General features: G+C 43.5%; 1 protein-coding gene across 25 annotated transcripts in view; it reads right to left on the bottom strand.

The window, feature by feature from the left end:
• MAMLD1 (mastermind like domain containing 1) overlaps positions 1 to 20554 on the bottom strand; it is a 127678-nt gene that overhangs the window by 82081 nt on the left and 25043 nt on the right. For 8 of the 25 annotated variants that reach the window (XM_083486276.1, XM_083486286.1, XM_083486295.1 and 5 more), the window contains one exon: positions 7252 to 7326. The exons of 11 other annotated variants lie outside the window; for them this stretch is intronic. In XM_083486276.1, coding sequence (XP_083342402.1) covers positions 7252 to 7326 — 75 coding nt within the window. The remainder of the gene's footprint in view (positions 1 to 7251; positions 7327 to 20554) is intronic. 6 more of the 25 variants (XM_083486294.1, XM_083486290.1, XM_083486297.1 and 3 more) reach the window with 1 other exon arrangement.

Below are 20554 nucleotides of genomic sequence, written 5' to 3'. Positions count from 1 at the left end.
CCAACACTCTAGAAGTTTTGATATGCACATAAGCACACACACCTAACTTGTGTGTGTGAATATTCTGTAAGTATATTACAGAAGTGCTAATATAATTGCAAGTATATTTCTCTGGGTATATATTCCGCCCCCTCTTAGCTCCCCCAATAAAGGAAATATGCTTAATGATGCAATGCTGGGGGGGGGGGAGATAGAGATTTGTGATTAAGGAACAGGAAAGAGGACAGCGAGATGAGGCAAGGGAAAGCAGATGATTCTGAATCCTTTGTCTTTCTTCCTATAAAAGATGACCACTTTCCCCATTATCTACCAGTAGTGCATTCAGGAAGTCTCTGCGCAGTCTCGGAAGAAACCCAAGCACTTAATGCATTCGACACGAAGAACAATGTATACCTGCAGAAACATCTCGTTTTAATACTATATAGAATTACAGTGAAATTGGCTGAAATGTTATACTGTATATGGTTTATTTACTTCAAACTTGGAAATGATGGAAGCCTGCAAAAGGCATGCTACAACTTTAAAATAAAAAAACACAGCGAGAAGGGGTTAATTCTTAGGTTCCTTGTGTACCAACAGATGCCAACAGCAAGATGCCAACAGCATGAAGAAGGAAAGGAAACGAAATGAAAGTGCACGCTTTCGGAATCACTCAGTGAACACACCCAGCGAAATAAAGGTAAATTCAAAAACAAGCATGAAACACGGAAGTGATTGGACACCACACTCTGCTATGTGGTGTGACAAATAGGTTATAAGACTGTAATAGTAGCTTTTGCCTTTCTGCTCACAAATATGCAGAGAGCTGAAACCAACAATAATATGTTAATTAGATGCCCCCCCTTTGGGTATCAAGAGCCTATTTGCACCTATTAATACAGATTACCATTACCTGCTTGGTGAATAAAATTAACCCATTTATCAAGCAGCAAGGCCTCCTCTCAGCTCTTATTACAAACAGAAGGGGATACAAGATTGGTGTCCCTCTAATATGAAAGCATCCAATTAAAATCAGAACTAGAAGCAAAAAAAAGGGGGAGAGAAAAACACCCTTCCGCTTAAATTTAGAAATGGCAAAACTGCTCACATTAGTCTAACATGACCTCTTGTGGTATCAAATATATTCTAACACAGAGAGAAGTATTTGGGGGAGGACCTATCAGCCACCATCTGCCCACCAAATTGCAGAGTCCACACATGTGCAATTAAACACACTTCATTGGCTCTCCAGATATGTCAGTAGTGGATAGGAGGTGACTGATTAAGTTAAACAAGGAGAGCAACCGTGAATATTCCACCTCTGTGTCCTGTGAGGAAACACAGGTTAACAAAACAGAACCAGGAAAATTCTATTATAAAATTGGGCTGGGAATATTCTGCTGCCATAATGGTGCCAGGAGTAGCCCATGCTCTGCAAGCTGAATGAAGTGGGATAGCTCAGTTGGTAGAGAGCAAGATAATCTTTAATCTCAGGGCCAAGGGCAGGGGACAGACTAGATGACTCTCATGGTCCCTTACAACTCTACAATTCTGTGATGAAGGTACCCGAGATAGATCTATGATGAACTGCATACTGTATACCCACTTCACAGCATTTTGCAGAAGCTGACAGCAAGAGGAGGGGCAGAAAAAGTTTTTGGCCTAAGGACCAGACTAGCCACGGGCTCCTAGCCATGGGAGATGGGGGAAGGGTAATATAAGCCTCCTCTTCCCACCCCCCGCTTTCACAGAGAGAATCAGGCTCCCACGCCTCAGTAATTAGTTCACGAAAGCAAAATAGGTAGCTGTTCATGTCTAATTTGGCCCTTGAATTCCAAGGTGTCAGATGCCATTTGCTTGTTGTAGAAATTTATACCCTACACATCCATGCCAGGACAGGCTGTGGGAGGTGGGATGGGGGTGGAATCCTGCACATTGCCAAGCATTCATTTATTTATTTAATTTGTACAGTGCCCTTCATTTGTAGATCTCAGACAGTTCAGAACATAAAAACACAAAATACAAAATAAAAACAATAACAAGATGGGACAATGTCTCCACCCCCATCATTCTGCCCAGACACTGAGATGCAGCGCAGAGGGCCTTCTGGCGGTTCCCTCATTGCAAAAAGTGAGGTTACAGGGAATCAGGCAGAGGGCCTTCTTGGTAGTGGTGCCCGCCCTGTGGAACACCCTCCCTTCAGATGTGAAGGAAATAAGCAGCTATCTTCTCTTTAAAAGGCATCTGAAGGCAGCCCTGTTTAGGGAAGTTTTTAATATTTAATGCTGTTTTGTTTTTAACACTTGATTGGAAGTCGCCCAGAGTGGCTGGGGGAAACTCAGCCAGATGGCTGGGATAATAATAATAATAATAATAATAATAATAATAATAATAATAATAATTTCCCTCCCACAAGGCTATAAAACTGGCTTGATGTCCATATCGTGATATTGGTGTACGTGTGCTACGCAAAAATCACAATATAGGAAAAACTGTGAAGCCAGCCAATGCTTCTGCATAGCTCCGTCCTTACTTCAGGCATCGTGATATATCAGTATATCACAATATTTAGTTGGTGACATATCACAGTGTTGAAAACCAGATTATCACTCAGCCCTAGCCTAAAGTTGTACAAGGAAGGTGCCAGGCAAACCTCCCTGGGGAGAGCGTTTCACAGACAGGGAGCCACTGCAGAAAAGGCCATCCTCTGAACCTCTCACAAAGGAGGCACACAACACGAAGAAGGGCCTCAGAGGATGATTGCGGGGTCTGGGTAGGTTATTGAAGTATTGCCATCCTGAGCCAATTAAGGCTCCATAGGTCAAAACCAGCACTTTGAATTGGGCCTGGAATTGGGCCTGGAAAAGTCAGGCCAATTCATACGATCAAACTGTCTTGTCTCCCCATCCCCACCCCCGTGACTTGCCAGGCTGCCAAATTCTGCAGCAGCTGAAGTTTCTGAACTGTCTTCAGGGACAGCCCCATGTATAAAACATTATAGTAATCTAACCTAGAGGTTGTCAGAGCAGAGACTACAGATGTTAGTCTATCCCTGTCCAGATGGGGGCGTAGCTGGACCACCAGGCAAGGCTGATAGAATCACTGTGTACCACTGAGGCCTCCAGAGCCTCAAGCAACAGTAAAGGGTCCAGAACTGCCCCCAAGCTATGTGCATATCATCACAAGGTCTAGAACCTTAAAAAGAAACAGAGGCATGGTTAGAGGAAATGCCAAACCATGGTTAAGCCCAGCTATCAGGAACAAAACTTCATAGTGTGCTCCTTCTTCCTCCCTTCACCCATGGCAAGTCTCTTCCTTTCCTGGCTTGAGGCAAACCATGGCTGCTTTTGAACTGTGGTTTGTAGGGCAAGCGCAGAATGTAGTTGGCTGGATTGGATGCAACAGCAAACCATGGCTTGCCTCAAACTAGGAAGAGAATGGTGTATTTGACAAGAGGAAAGAAGTGTGCTCACGCATAAGGCTCAGGCACGTAACACTAAACAGTGGGTTTTGGCATTACACCTGTATCAAACCATTCGTGGAGCTAGAGTAAGCATCACTTGGTAAATAAAATATACACATAACTATTTCGGTCCATAAACTTTCACCAACAGCAGTTGGCTGAACAAGAAGGTATTTATTACCCAAGCACCTGTACCCTTTATTCTAAGAGACTAAATGCCAGTGGCGCTGTGGGTAAAACCTCAGTGCCTAGGAGTTGCTGATTGTATGGTCGGCGGTTCGAATCCCCGGGGCGGAGTGAGCTCCCGTCGTTTGGTCCCAGCTCCTGCCCACCTAGCAGTTCGAAAGCACCCCTAAGTGCAAGTAGATAAATAGGTACCGCTTTATAGCAGGAAGGTAAACGGCGTTTCCGTGTGCAGCACTGGTGCTGGCTCGCCAGAGCAGCTTCGTCACGCTGGCCACGTGACCCGGAAGTGTCTTCGGACAGCGCTGGCTCCCGGCCTCTTAAGCGAGATGAGCACGCAACCCCAGAATCGGTCACGACTGGCCCGTACGGGCAGGGGTACCTTTACCTTTACCTTTAAATGCCAGTGGAAACCTGGCCTAAAATCTGATCAAAGCTCAGTTACAGAACCAGTTTGATAGTTAGGTTATGGACATGGAACATATGAAAGCCAACATGTGGCAGAGAGTCTCCCTCTTCCCGCAGTGAGTTATCACAGAAATTGAACTTTACACTTAGAACAATAGGCAAGCGTTTCTGACAGTTTCACTTCCACCCTGGCATTCTTTGTAGACTGGGTAGAATATATTGAAAGATGCCATATTATAAGCCACGTGTTATTAGAATAGTAGATTGTCAACCATTAGGTGGCATCTTAAGGCTTTGCAATAGCAAACAATGAGAAAAAATAGAAGTGGGGGCCAGCCAGGGGGTTGTATGGCCCTCAATATTTTTTTGTTTTGCTGTCATGCAATACTGGATTACCTTGGAAGCTGTGAATCATAACGCTAATGAATTCTTCAGCCCAAAAAGAAAAGAAAATGAAGGATGTCAGGGCTTTAAGTAATGAGCCACTGCCTTTGCAGTGCATAAATAAATCTTGGGTTAATTTATTTTCCTCTGACGAAGTAAGTTCTAGTGTGGTTTATCTGTTGTATATCACCAATTAACCATTCCTAAATTTTAAACAGAGCAGTTCATTATTATATTTTAAATTTTAGTTACAGGGTTTGGGGGGGTGGTGGTTTTAAAAACAACACCCCGCCACAATAACACAATTACTCCAAATCTAGAGAAATAAAAACGATGTGATTTATAAAGCAAACAAACCAGTTAGAACGCAGCTAATTACATTCGCTCGAGACTAGCTTGCTTTCGCCCTCGGTGAGTGTTTGTTTCAGCTCCCAGTGCTCTGATAGTTCCTGACAGCTTGCTGGGACACAGGAAAGAAGTAGGTCAGAGTAAGCTAGAATCTGCAACAGAGGATCCCGTTCGACAAGCTTGTAGGGTAATACGGAGATCGAGGAAGTGTGTAATGTAGCGACAGTGTTTGAGACACATAACAAACAGCCTGAGGACTGCCTCTAGCGCAGCCGGTACATTTATCTTCTCTGTGTTGTAACACCCCTTGTCTTTCTTCTCTCTCTTTCTCTCTCTCTCTCCACCCCGCCCCAATAGCTTATCTAGTTGTTTGGGAATCCTAATACAAAAGATGGACTTGAAGTGTGTGAAATTATGCAAAGCGGGAAGGGCGGGGGCGGAGCTGCACTTCCCAGAGACTGCAGAGCCCTGATATCTGGGAGGGGGAAAGGGGCATAGCAAATTCTATGGATATTTAGCCTACTTAAAATAAACAGAATAAGCCTGTTCTCAGGGCAGCCCACAAGCCAAGCTTTGTAGTTCTGCTTTGCCCTAGCTCAGACATTAAGGGACGGTCTCAACCCAGTTTTGAAGTGACTGTCTATGCACAGATGTATGTAAAACAAGAATAACCTTAAAATAGCTTGGCACAGGGGCAGCCATCGCCTCCAGATGTTCCTGGACTAAAACTCCCATTGTTCCTGAACACTGTCTGGGGTTGGTGGGAGCTCCAACATCTGGGGGGCTCCACATTGGCTAACTCTGGCTTAGCAAGCTTGGAAAGGGAAAATAATACTGCTTATGCCTTTCAGAAAGGTGTGCGCTCAGTTTCTGTTTAAAATCCATGGAATGCCAGCTCAAATATGTGTTTAGGCTTAGGCTCTCCAGGCTCAGAACTGAAAGCATGCAAAATTAAAATAAAGCAGAGAGTATCTGAACACCAGCTGCCTTGCACATATTGCAGAATGGAGGCGGATCCTTCAGGTTAGAAAGTGTGACTTGCAGATAGGCATCAGCCAAGGTAAAAGGAATTTGTTCACACTGTGTTTGGGCTGTACTTGTACTTGTACTGTACTGTACTTGGGCATAATAGTACAAGTACACAACAATATTTTCCCCTAGGATTGCTCAACGCAGATCAGGGTGGTAGGCAACTGTTTATTTTTTCTTTTCCTTTAATATGAAGTTTACATTTAGGCCTTTTATTAAGGCCGTTGGTGGTTCCGTGGTATAATTCTTGCCTGCTGTTTCAGGCTGTTTTGTATTTGGGATGCCTAGCTAGCACAAGTGTCTGGTCTGGGACCTGAAGCTGCCCTAATCTACATATTGCTTGACCACACTGACTCAAGCAAAAACCCCTAAACAAAACCCCACTACATGCAAAAGCTAACCATTTGTCTAAGTTTGGCCATCTCCTACAGTTAAGATACAATGGTACCTCTGGTTACAAACACCTCGGGTTACAAACACTTCGGGTTACAGACTCTGCTAACCCGGAAGCTGTACCTCGGGTTAAGAACTTTACCTCAGAATGAGAACAGAAATCACGTGGTGGCGGCGCGAGGCCCCATTTGCTAAAGTGGTACCTGAGGTTAAGAAGGGTTTCAGGCTAAGAATGGACCTCCATAACAAATTAAGTTCGTAACCGGAGGTATCATTGTACTCTGTTCCAGCATGAAGAGAAGGCTCACATCCAGGACAAACTACACCGTGCATCCTGTAATCTGCCCTGCACATTGGTTTTTACAGAGCATACAGGGCTGCCATACACCCAGAATTTCCTGGACATATCTGGCATTTGTCTGCCAAAAATAGCATCTGGGCAGAATTTTCCGATACCAGTTACAATGTCTGTGGAAATCTGGGCGAATGGCAGCCCGTATCGGAAGTGTTGACTGTTTGGTGAATTTCCTTTAAAAATAGCTTTAAAACTTAATTTTCAGATTTTTCAAAAAAGAACGCTCAACAACTTTGGTCAAAACAAAACAAGCTCAACAAGTTTTGTTTCTGGATTTTCACTTTTTGAATTATGGCAACCCTACCATATGTAGAGGGCAGCCCCCATCACCAGCCCCTAAAATGCCCTTTAGTAAATAATGGATGTGCTGCCTGTACCACTTTCCCACAGGCTCGTCCATTGGCACGAGTGCAGTGTTTATAGTTTCACTGTTCTGCTGCAAAAGAAGGGTACCACTTCCTGGAGAAAGGCTACGTAGTTGCAAGCCTTTAATGATCCCACAAGTACCATGGGATAAACCCAAAGAAAAATAACCGCTATGCCACTCGTCTAATGTTTAAATACACATTTAGATGGGAATAATGCAGAGAGAAGAAGTGGCGTGGTACATCTGCAGCAGAGCAACCAGATGTCTTCCTCTGCCCCAGCTGCAACAAAACATATCTCTCCCATTTCAGTCTCTATACCCATAACAGGCAAGGTAACTCACCATCAGTTCTCCCTCAAAGGTACACTCCTCCATTGTCTCCCAAGACGGATGCCATAAGGATGGGTACAAGTTCTGCTGAAATGAATGCAAGATCTGAGTAGGTTTGTATAGGATTTGTCTGAGGTATGAAATGCAGCACAAAAAAGAGAAGTTTTTACTATACAGTGGACCCTCTGGTTACGTTACCTTCGGGTAATGCAAACCTCCGGGTTTCGCCGCGTGCATGTGTGCACAGAAGGGCACCTCTGGTTACAAAGTTTTCGGGATACGGCTGGGCCTCCAGAACGGATCCCATTCATAACCGGAGGTACCACTGTAGTAGTAACCTCCCCTCCTCACAACTCCCCATTTTTGCACAACTTGCAGTGGATATGAATATAGCAGATCCCATCATCCCATGCCAGCAATGACCTGCACCCAAAGTTTGGGACTATCCACCCATCCATTATGCCAGAAATATGCATCAATTTATCTTTCATGGGGACATTGTATTGCCTTAAGAATGAGTACCAGGCTAGTATGACAAATCATGGTGTGTGGCAAAAACTCATCATTGTTACCAGATCTGTTAGTGCACCACTGCAGACACATCTTACACATGTATTTATTAAAAGGCTAATTTTGAGGACATAGCAATATGTCCTGGAAACCGCTGTGCACACATAGAATTGCGGTGCCTTCAGTAACCTTGATTAATTTGCGAAATTCAGCATGGATCAATCCTACTGCACTCACTCCAGAAAGCTAGCACCACAGCTGCAATTTAATATTTATTTATAAATAAAGGTTTAAAGATTACAACATGCTGATATGCAAGATTTAGGAGCTGTTTTGCTGCTTGAAATGCCAGTACAGTGGTATCTCGGGTTACAGACGCTTCAGGTTACAGACTCTGCTAACCCAGAAATAGTACCTTGGGTTAAGAACTTTGCTTCAGGATGAGAACAAAAATCATGCAGTGGCAGCGGGAGGCCCCATTAGCTAAAGTGGTGCTTCAGGTTAAGAACAGACCTCCGGAACAAATTAAGTTCTTAACCCGAGGTACCACTATACAGAAACATACAGCAGAGAAAATCAAGAAAACAGCTCTCGCGGTCTGCAGCAAGGACAGGGTTGTCACGGAGCAGAGAGCCAAGAAACAGCCTTTTTTTAGAGGGTGTTGAGGGTTATACCCACGTGACATTTCATGACAATGACATAGGTGGAGAAATTCTTGGGATAGCCCGACTTGACTTCATTAACAAATGTGGCATAAGAGAGCTTCCTCTTTTAAGTGAAGTTCTTGTGCCCCCTACACAAAGTGGTTAAAACCGGAAGCTCTAAATAAAAGCAAAAAGGAAACTTCTTGCTTTGATTATTCATAGCTTCTTAGCAAGGTGCCCTTACTCATCTGTGATTAATTCAGGTATGGTTGGGCATGCTTGCTGCTTGGAGACGATTTTGTCCATGGTGGGAGATTCCTTGCCAAATTATTGGTGTTATTTTGGATTAGATTTGGTGCTGAATACTGGAATTAATTAGACTGGGGACATCCTCCTGCCTGTGAGTGGCATGTGCTGAGATTATTGCTGGCATATACACTAGGGCTTTCCCTATCTACTGCTGTGATCCTCCAACACATAGCTCACAGCAAAGTCAAATTACACACAAAGACTAGGGATTTGTGCCATGTTCCAGCTGCACAGATCTTTTGAGTACACCATTCTAAAACCAATGGCTGTGAACTGCTTACAAATAAAGCATTTTTAAGCAAAAAAAAAAAAAAAAAAAAAAGCTTAAAATTTCTCATCTGAAAGGTATAATTCAATCCACATAAGATAGTAAAGGATTTCTACTTAAGACCTCAATGGGCTTTGTTAGCCACAGCGGCGTAGCGTGGGTTGTCAGCACCCGGGGCAAGGCAAGTAATTTGCGCCCCCTAACCCCTAAGCTGCCGCCGCTGCCAGCTTCTTCTTGCTGCTGCCTGGTCTGGTCTGGTGTGGTTCTCTCCCGCGCTCAGTGCTGCGCTGGGCGGCCGCTGCACTGTCCCTCCCCCAGATAGTCCCTCGCTCTCTCTCCGCACCGCACGCCTGGCACCCACCCCCTCCACAGTGGGCGGCGACCCAGCGGCTCGGATCGGATTCGCACAGCCAGCACTGCAGTGAGAGAGAGTGAGTGAGCCAGGTAGGGGCAGAGAGCTGCGAGTGCGAGCGTGCCCCCCCAGATGTTGCGCCCGGTGTGGCTGGCCCCCCCTGCACCCCCCACACTATGCCACTGGTTAGCCATAAGGCTGCAAACCTTGGCAAGCCCACGTACATGAATTAAGGATGTGTCTCAATCAAACGTTTACTTCCTTACTATCACTGCATTTGATGTCTCCAGATGTAAAAGGAGAATTTTAAAAAATCTACCTCCAGGGTTGCTTTGACAAGAGCAAGTGTCAGAATGTCATAAAATCCAGCGAATTTTCATTTGGAGGAAAATGAAATTGCTTTGTAAACCTACCATTAGAAGTTCAAACTACAGAAAACTCTCCTTGGCAGCCTGGTTCACAAACCAAAAACAAAACAAAGCCAACAGAAAGAAACAAAAGAGCCGGTGTCAATTTTGTAAATCTGTTTCTTGGGTTTACTTATAGAACAGCCCAGAGATTGTTCCCCTGTGCAGAACTGGGTAGCTTCTACTTAAAGAACGTATATCTTAGAAAAGAGGTATGTTTGACAGGAACAATTTAAACTGCCATGGGCATAAACAAACACAAATGGATAAGGTTGTTTTCTTTCTTTCTTTTTGCTTTACACTCTGTACGTTTTCTGCAATACAGAAAGGTCTCAGGCGGTGACTTGGTTTTAAATGTATAGTCCGTAGAGTTCTTTGAAACTGGAAAGATTGGCCATATAAATTTCACTTGTTTTTTTCTTTTTAAATGTTTTTGCAATCCTAGTTCACATATATTCAGTTATACGGGGGGAGTTATTTATACTGTGGCATTGATAAACATAGCACCTTATGGCGTAAGACAGAAGAAAGACAGGACCCCAAGGATTATAGTCTAACCTCTGACAATGGGGAGAAAATAAGAGGGAGGATGGGAGAGGAAAAAGAAATGAAGACATGAAGAATGGAGAAAATGCTGCTATATATCCTTTAATTTCCTTGCAGCTGGGAATGGATATTTTCCTTGCTCCATGGAAAAGGTAGACTTGAGGAGGGACTTGAAGAAAGGGAGATTATTATCTACATACATCATATAAATATATGATACTTTATATAAATATGATGTATGTTCCACACTGAATTTAGAACTGCGGAAATACAGCTATCTAAACTTATATTGTCAAAGCCATAGTTCCTTCGGGGTGGGGGTTCACCTTTATAATAAGCAAAGAGGTGCCTCGGGTTAAGTACTTAATTCGTTCCGGAGGTCCGTTCTTAACCTGAAACTGTTCTTAACCTGAAGCACCACTTTAGCTAATGGGGCCTCCTGCTGCCGTCGCACCGCCAGAGCACGATTTCTGTTCTCATCCTGAAGCAAAGTTATTAACCTGAAGCACTATTTCTGGGCTAGCGGAGTCTGTAACCTGAAGCGTATGTAATTTGAAGCATATGTAACCTGAGGTACCACTGTACAGTTCTCTCAGCTGATCAAAGTAAGAGAAAGCTTGACTGGCAGGGCAGGACTTCTGTCTCAATTTGCTTAGAACATCTGGCTGTGGTTCAAAGTCAGGATCTGGAGCTGCAGGTTGGAGTGGGATGGAGACAGGTCAAATTCGCCAGTCTCCTGCAACCCTTTCCTGCCACCCCAGTTGCTAATGCACATCAGAATGTGGTGCACAGCATCTGGGATTTGCCAGGCGCATTTTGCATCTGGCTATCGGCCACTTGCGCCCAGGCCTGGGCACCTGGAGGGTACCTGAAGTCTCCACCACCTGGAGGTGCATGCCTGGGGAACGTTGGATCTTGCTTCTTTTCACATACTGTCAAATTCTATCCATTATATTTTACCTACACAATCAAAACAAATGTCAGGAACCGAAAACGTAATATTGAAAAATTCAATTTTCGAGCCATCAGACCCCAAAATGGCAACTAGACACTCCATTTTGGCGACTGTAACCTTGGTTTAAGGAGCCATTTGGTGCCTAGCATATGTGAGTTTCTAACAATGGGTGCACCTTGACTGCTCCTGCATGCTTGCTTGATCTTGGAATTGATCTTCAGAATGGCAGGTGGAAAATCCCACTTGCAGGTGCCCCCCCCCCTTGGTAAAAAATAAATAAGTCCCTGCTTATGGAGATCTCGGTGGTCTAGGTGATAGGCTAAAAAAGGCTGTGTACAAACCATATATCTAAAGCACACGCACACCCTAAATCCGGGGAACTGTGGTTCGTTGAGGGTTGTAGCCCTATGAGGTGTAAATTACAGTTCATAAGATTCTTTTTGAGGATGCTTTAAATGAGTGGTGTGTACACCGTCTGCAACTCTTCTCCCTAGTATGGGAGATTGCCACAAGCAATGCACTTCTGAAATCCAGCTTGGTAGCTCAGTCGGTAGAGCATGAGACTCTTAAACATGGCTCAAGCCCCATGTTGGGCAAAAGATTCCTGCATTGCAGGGGGGTTGGACTAGATGATTCTTGTGGTCCCTTCCAACTCTACAACTCTATGATTCTATGATGTAGAAGTGCAGTCCCATGTGAGATTCCCCCCACATTCTGAACTCACTTTGTCTCAGCAACAGCATGAGCATGTGGGTTGGAGCATATACTTATGAACTTTCTCCAGGGCGGGGTTCTGAATACTGGGCCTTTCTAGCCAATTACTGCATGCAATATACAAATTCTCTCTTTGCTGTTAGTGCTTGGTATTCAACATCATCATCAGCAACAACATCAAGCAACTCCAGTTTTCAACTGGTTGTCTAGACCCATCTCACATACTGGGAGCAATAAACAAATGTTTAAATGGGAACTGGACAGAAGCCATATTAACACACATGCCTTGAAGGTTGCAAAGAAACAAGGGCAAGCTATAGTAACAATTAACATTTTAGAGAAAGACAATGAATATGATTAGTATGATCAAATCACCTGTGCCTGCTAGGGAAAAAGGAAGCTTTTAACAGTACTAAAATACAGAATTGATTTGTACACATATTTGATAAAATCGATGCAATTAGCAAGCAACTGAACACTAGAAAGGAAAATTGATTGCTAGAAGAGCCTAGAGCAGAAGGTAATCAGTCCATTCTTCTGGATCCTCTCCATACAATAAAAAATTGTTCTTCCTTAATCGCCCCTAAATTATTTCCCTATTAATAATGCCATTACATAGCTATTCTTTTATTCCTATTATCTACTGTCCTCCTTGAAAAGCATTTAAAAGCTGTTTTTAGAGCAGCATACTCTAGCAATTTTTTAAATATCTGCGGCACAATGCTACAAGCGGAAACTGAACAATAGCACGTAACAAAAGGGAGAAAAGCAATTTGGAAACTAGTTCTAACAACCAAATCAAACAAACGAGATTATCAGATAATGGGTTTTGATTTTGTGGGATTCTACCAGGTTTCTCAGTAGGTAGGAACTCAAGGTTCCACACAACCATGCAAGATCTGGGCCGCACTGTGTAACCGGAATGATAACAACTTTGTCGGCAAGGAATTAATATACAGAAAATAAGTAAGAAAATAACATACAGAAAATCAGCTCACTATGGAATCAAAGCCTCTGCTAGTGGTAGGGTATCGCTAAAGTCAATAATGGTAGCAACTCCAGTGTGTTGAGCAAGTTCCACAACTTAGGGTTGCCACGAGAATGCCCTCTTAAGGGCTACCACTGCCCTAGCATACGATGGTTGTGGAAGCTCCTAAAAGGTTTTCTTTGCCAGTCTAAGTACCTGGGAGGGTCTGTACAGAAGGTGGTGGACTTTTGGTTATTTGGGGCCTGAGGCATTTATGGCTTTAAACACAAACATGAGCATCTTGAATTGGTACCACAAAACAAACCCGCAACCTGTACAGTGGTACCTCGGGTTAAGAACTTAATTCGTTCCAGAAGTCCGTTCTTAACCTGAAACTCCACTTTAGCTAATGGGGCCTCCTGCTGCCACCACGCCACTGCCATGCGATTTTGGTTCTCATCCTGAAGCAAAGTTTTTAACCCGAGGTACTATTTCTGGGTTAGCGGAGTCTGTAACCTGAAGCGTCTGTAACCTGAAGCGTCTGTAACCCGAGGTACCACTGTACAGTTGTTGTAAAACAAGTGGGTAGGACAACCAAGGCATTTCTTTCAACCAGGAATCAAGTCCCATACCTTCAAAGATAGCAGGGTAGCCAAAGCAGCGTAGCCAAGATAGCCAAAGGCCTCTGAGACTAACTGGACCCAGTGCTAAATATAAAGAACTGCAAGTACAGATCAGGAAGTCAACCCAGTGAATGATACACTGCAGGGGGTGCCTGGGAGGGAAGCAGCGCTTTGCCCCACGATGCTTTTACGGGCAGCGGGCACGCATGCCATGCCCCCCTCAGCTTCCTACAGGTGGAGGGCACCAGGGAGCGATGCAGTTCTGGCGGCGCCCCCCACCCCTGGGATGTCTTGCCTCTGGGTGCCCTGCCCTATGGAGCAGTGTCACTGGGGCTCCCTATGCCACTGCGTAGTTCCCATGTATAGTTTTCATTATTCATCTGCAGATAGCCTGAGAAGGTGTGATAAGTGTGCCCACTAGGGCAAATTTTAAACGAGTTGGTGTAGCACAACTGGGGGGGCGGGCGGTGGAAAGGGCTAGGCTACAAATCCTCACGTCCCTTCTTGCACCTGCCCTTAACTATTAAGATGACTGTAGGCAACTCATTTTCCCATCCCCAGTCATAGAATCATAGGATTGCAGAGTTGGCACCCTAAGGATCATCTAGCCAAACCCCCATGAAACCTGCAACCTTGGTGTCATCAGCACCACACAATAAGCAACCGAACTGTCCAGGCTGACTTCCTCCCATCTGCAATATGATGGTGAGGAAATAATCCTGATTCGCTACACACATATGTTGTTAAGGGCTACAAAAATATAATGCACCTAAAGCATGTGGGGGGGGGGGAGTACCAATGCTGCATAAAATTTCTATTATAAATCAAGTTTCAAGTCGGCTCATTCTGGGTGGCTATTTTTTAAACAAGGCTATTTGCATTGCTACCTTTTTGTCGGCTTCTCTAAAAAATTTAAGCCACTGCCTTGCCCAAAACCTCTGGCAAGCAGCACACACAGTATCAGAAAACCCCATACTGTCACAAAACCTTCTCTATTCCGGCAAGCGATGTAGGTTTACACTGTATAGCCATTTCCAACACGGTCCTTTGTTGCCACTTGGAACTATTTCCAGCCTCACAGCTCTTTCAAATTAATTTTGTCCAACAGTGGGCTTAGGCACATGAGTCTCAGAAACAATTTTAAATGGCCTAATTTTGACTTCAGCCGGTCTCTATGGAGATTAATTGAAATGTTGTATATCTAGGTAGTATGAAGGGAGGGGGGTGGGGAATAGAACAGGCATAATAAGGAGCTCATAGTAGATGTTTAAAGCCAGGAAGTGCAAAGTAAAAAGAAGAAGAAATCAGCAGCTTAATCTTTCAAGTCTCCCTTAACCCCTATTATAAAGTGTTTAAGATTTGCTCCTGCACTGGGAACTGCGAGCATGTGGGTGCATAGGAGATAACGCCAGGCTGAACACCATTCCTATGCTCTAGTCAAGCGAGATCAGCTAGGAAGTTTCTAAACTACAACAGGCCAGAATAGTCCTCTGCACCTCAGTCTCCTCCCCACCCTAAAGCAGAATACAATAATGATCCATTGTAAGCTGACACAGTCTCTCCATTTACAAAGAATGATAAAAGTGGTCATAGCAAAAAAAATAAAACAAAAGAGGCCAATAAGCATAGCTGCTAGCAGACTATCCCAGGAATTGTGTTCCTGCTGGACTCTATGCAGAAAAGCTGGCCATTCATTAGCTTGTTTGTGTTCTGATTGTTTGGCTGGTTCCTCACTCCCTAGGCAGCAAGATTTATCCTCTTAGTTTAACACTACAAAGTAATCAAATTGCTCCATTACAGTTGAAAGGCTTTAGACAGCCTGGAGGGAAGTGGAAAAGGCGGGGCATTTCTGTGGCAGTCATGTATAGAGTAAGTTGTTTCATCAGTTAATCCTAAAGTTCATATTCCTCTTGCCTCCTTTCATGAAATGTCGAAACACTTAACTTTAATGACTGATGTAAGAAGGACGTACAACTCTCAGCTGAAATTAAACTTGATCTACCTTCTGAGATTGTTGACCAAGATTCACTTCTGATTGAAAACAAAAAGTTCTCGTGCAGCCTCTTTCTTCTCTTTTTGCTTCAAGCCAAACCCAAACATCTTTTTTTGCAACCAAAAGGAAGTAAGCATTTGGGGCAACAGGATGTTCCAGCAAACAAGCCAATACAGGAATAAAGAAAACAGGAAAGGATATAGAGTCATGGTTTGTCCAGCTGCACACTTAAATGCCAGATCTTAACAAGAAACAAGAAAGACCAGAAAGCTATCATTTTAAACTTACATCCCCATATTGTCAAGAATGATCCCATATCGCAGAACATCAGGAACCCATAAAACCTGTGATGCCCCTTGCTACATCACAACTCTTTGAATTTATCTTATTTTTGAAAGATTGGTCATAGAATCGTAGAATTGTGGAGCTGTAAGGGACCCTGAGGATCATCTAGTCCAACCCCCTGCAATGAAGGAATAGTCAGCAGTCCCATATGGGGATCGAATCAGCTGCCTTGGTGTTGTCAGCACTACACTCTCACCAACTGAGCTATCCAGCCACTTGCATCCGTAGTAGAGAATCCCTGCTTACACAGCACTAAAGTTAGTGAAAATGTGGGGTCTGAGCTTATAGAGTGCACATTGTTATCAACATGAAAGGAAGCACAAGGGCCATGTAGTACTACCTCCTGGAATGCAGGAATCTTTTGCCCAAATGAGCTACCGGTCAGAGCCAGATGCATAAGCCACATCACTGGAATCAATGAACAGGGGAACTGCAGACATATTCTGAACATATTCTTATTTATTTTCAGTATTATTACTCAGAGCTCATGGTCTTTTCACAGAGCAATGAGCCTTCATTTCAGCTGCCTCGTTTGTGTGGAAAAAGTCACCTTAGATGATGCATCATTAGCCCCACACATGTGATTATTTAAATGTTGGTTTGGAAGATTTTAAGCCATTTTGAAAGTACAAAGAACAGTTCTCATTGCAGGCCAAAACTGCATTAGGTCAGAATATTGAGGTCTCCAGACTGTGCTGTCCTTACATGTTCCATATACAACTAGACTGGGCTGTATTCGCCAGATTTTCCTTTTTGGATTTCAATGCACATTAAAATGGACTTATTCAAACAATGACTTGCAACTGGCGTTGCCCCAAGGAGGAATATGATATCACTCTGGATCACTTTTTAGACTTTTCTAAGAAGTTGCCTCACATACTTTGGTCTGCCTGACTTCAACAAAGCCTATTAAATCTTAGAGAGCGGGGAGCAAATGCCCCAAATAAAATCAATGGAGTTACATTTTAGGCTGTGTCATGTAGCATTTGACATTTAAGCTAAGACAGCACATTACTTAAGAGTGCTATTTTGAGGGTGGGGGTTTGGTTTTGCATTCCTATTATTTCCTATTTATACTTCTAAACCTTTTTAAAAAAATAATAATAATAACAAGTTGGCAAACCTAATGTGCAGAAGCACTAGGGCCAAGCTGTGGATTTGGCAATCTATTAAGTTACTAAGAGGTCAGTCGATGGGTCTCAAACCCTGAGTGAGTTAGGGATTTCCCCTGCATTTGAAGACAGGCTCTGGTGGATTGAGCAGACGAGACTGCAGTGGGTCCAATGGACAAGAAGGAGGTTTCTGCACGTGCTGTAGAGGGAAGTGAGGGACAGATGGGGCTTGTCAATCTGGGAAGGTAGCCCATCCAGGAGAAGGAAGAAACTACGCTGCCTTGTGGGATACCCTTTGGGAGAGGAGATGGCTAAGGAGTAAACCCTACAGAAATACATAGTGGAGTCTCTAAGATGGCTGGATGGTGCCTCCTTCCAGCAACTCCTGCAGGCAAGGTGATGCCAAAGGTATTGATCTGCTTTTCCTTGGACCACACCAGTGAGCCCAAGAGGAGGCCTTTGTCACCTGGGTAGCCCAGGACCTCTATACATGCTACCCAGACTTGCGCTCCAGGGAGGTTGCTTTGGGGCTGCTAATGCAGCAGTTTGACTTGACCCTTGGAGATATATTCTATTGTCTCTTGGGACAAATGGGATGCCAGCCAACCGTTTCATTTATTTATGCTTATGATATATTCATATACAATGCTTTTAAAATGTGTATCAAACATATTTATACTATTCTATCCTTTTAACAGTTAAATAAAGCTGTGTTTTAACCTAGCTGGGTTGAAAACTTAAGTTGTGAGCCTTTCAGAACAGAATATATGTACCTCGATAAGAAATAATTCAAGCCTTAGCGATTGCATGGCAAGCAGGGAATGAAAATTACGTTTGCGTACGTCTTTGTGTATGAATGGGTTTTGCTTTCAGAGGGCTAAGAAGTAAGCAAGATGGCTTGCATCACAGTTCACATCCATAGTCAATCTGGACTTTTGCTACTTTAACCTTTGGCCCTACACAAATGGCGGGTGCTTCCATGCATGCAAAATAACAATATCAAGACAATTCAAACCTGGACCTTGGTAGAGAAGAGTGCTGCTTCCACAAGCCAACTGGCATTATGGATTCTATTGGAAATAACTTTTACCTACCGAGACAGGTGAGCAGTTCTCTCTCAGGACCAATTTGGAGAAGCCAATTAGGATGGTGAAGGCAATTGTGAAGAAGACCTAGTGTTAACTGAGCAGGCCAACTGGGAAAAGGATTACAATTCACAAAAAAGGATTACAATACCTAAATCAGCAAAACCCAAGGAGACACTTGTCTGCAGCATTTACATTTCCCTCTTATTTTTGCTTGTTATAGGATCCCTAGCCCAGATCCTTGGTATGTTTCAGTTTCATAAATTTATTTATATGATATTTATATGATAGTATTAATAAAACAATGCAGAACATAACATTAAGCCAACATCCACGATGTAAGAGCAAGAAGTTACCAGAGATACCAACAAACTCAAATCCAGCTTGTTTTCAGATTAAATCTCCGAATCATCACAACTATTTATAGCAATTTTATCTAACTCCTTTTTCCTGGTTTTTTTCTGCAGTCGGTGCATAGAGAGCCACTCTGTGTTACAAAGCTATTATTCTCACTCATAAGAAACGGAACCATTTCTGCCAGGGTGTAACTATTTGCTTGCGCGAACAAAGGTTTCAGAATCTCTTGGGTCTCTATATAAGCTGCAGGCTAACGGATAATGAGTGATGTCTTCCACCTGGGGTTGACCACAAATACAGAGTCCATCTGTGTTTGGCCATCCAAGACTGTAGTGGGCATCACTTGGAAATACAGCTCAATAAAGGCCTTTCTTAAGGAAACTGGTGAGAGTTTGGTCAGATAACCAGCTCTAAAATGCTCTGTTCTCATGAGTGGATACCCTGAGGAAAATTCGGTGTTTCTAATTAGTTGCAGGTCCCTTTGGGATTCTATCCAGAAGAGGCAATCCCTTAGCTGACACTCATTCAAAGTCAAAGCAGAGCTCAGTTCTGGAAAAAAATAATATTCTAAAACATATTTACAAGCTGCTTTCCAGAGTTGGTTATCACCCAATTTCATATTACACAGTGCAGGAAAATGCTCAGTAGGCCATAGTAGCAATTTTTAAACTATAACACAGCACAGAGCACTCTTGCCTTAATTACCTTGGTATGTGTACATGTGAGAATACTGGTTCTTTGTGTGTACAAATTAAGTTTTAGTCTGTCTAGCCAGAATAATTCCTTCACTCCCATTTCTATCCCTCATTTCCACGGTTACTCTTCATTAGCAAGAGAACCCTCTGGCTGTAACATTTGGTTAGCAAAAGAAAAAAGCTTTGAACTTTTTTTGGGGGGGGGGGTCGTCTGGCTGTTTATCCTGGGATCTTTGCGGTCCCTTTTTCAAATAAAGATCTGTGAGTTGTGCATGTCTCAAACTTGGATCAAACTGGCATACACTACAAGGCTGTTGTTTAAAGTTCACAGTCCACTTCCATCCCAACCTGGGCCTGTAACACTACCTCACAGGGTTATTGTGGGGACTAAATGAAGAGGGGGAGAACTCTGTATGCCACACTGAACTCTTTGGAGAAAAAGGGGAGAAATAAATGCAATGAATAAATAATGTTAAATGCTGCTATAGGATAGTTCAGAAAGCGACAGGTTTGTGCATCATGAAGAGCACTCTCGTAGTTCTGTGATGAAACATACACTTAATTAACCTCATTTGCTGAGCAAATTTGCATGGGTGGAGGAGGCATGCCAAACCAATGCAAGGAATGAACACCATGAGGATGACAGAGAGGCTACTCATGACGCAATGGCACACGGAAGCAGGCAACTTCCGAACCTGTGCCTTGGGTGGCATTTCGTTTTCAAGAAACAATGCCTGGAATTTCGAGCAGCACCGGCAAGTCACTTCTTGTCAGCGGAGCTTTGCAGACAAGGCAGGTAAGCAAAAAAGCTGGGAATGCTGACACAAGACTTCTTTATAACTGAAAAGCAGCTCTACCATATACTTTGATACATTAAGACTGGATTATTTCCTGAGGAAAATGCAACTCTATTAGCCAAGTGGTTGAACACCCACTCACCCCAAGCAATCATAAATGCTCACTAGGAAACACTGGATTTTTTAAAAAATGCCCCAAAAGTCTCTAAAAGGGGTCTGAGGCCTGGCGCCTCCTTTCCGAAGCCCAGGAAGCCTTTGTAAGCTGGTGCCTCTGACCCTAACTGTTCCCCTATGGAAAATTTCACTGCACATCACTGATGGGCAGCCTGGCTCTAGCATAAGCACCCATCCCATTTGACTCAGCAGGGCCCGCTTAGGAGAAGACTCAGGTGCCCTGACTACTTTAGCATGGATAATATGTTTATCTTTTAAATTCATTTTGGCTGAACACATAAAAGAAACTTTGCAACTGTCTCCTCATGTAGAACAAGGTCTCATGACAGAAGCCTGTGGCTTTTAAATCAGCAATGCAAAGCATTTAAAAGCAGCAGCATCAGAAACAGATACTTGCTCCTCTTGGAGTAAGTTGCACTCTTTGACAAGGGAGGAACAGAAATTCCATCCCAATGAGTCATC

This window comes from Podarcis liolepis (assembly GCF_965112155.1).
Source record: "Podarcis liolepis genome assembly, chromosome: Z".
NCBI classification, from domain to species: domain Eukaryota; kingdom Metazoa; phylum Chordata; class Lepidosauria; order Squamata; family Lacertidae; genus Podarcis; species Podarcis liolepis.
This window is presented reverse-complemented; position numbering and strand designations above follow the sequence as displayed.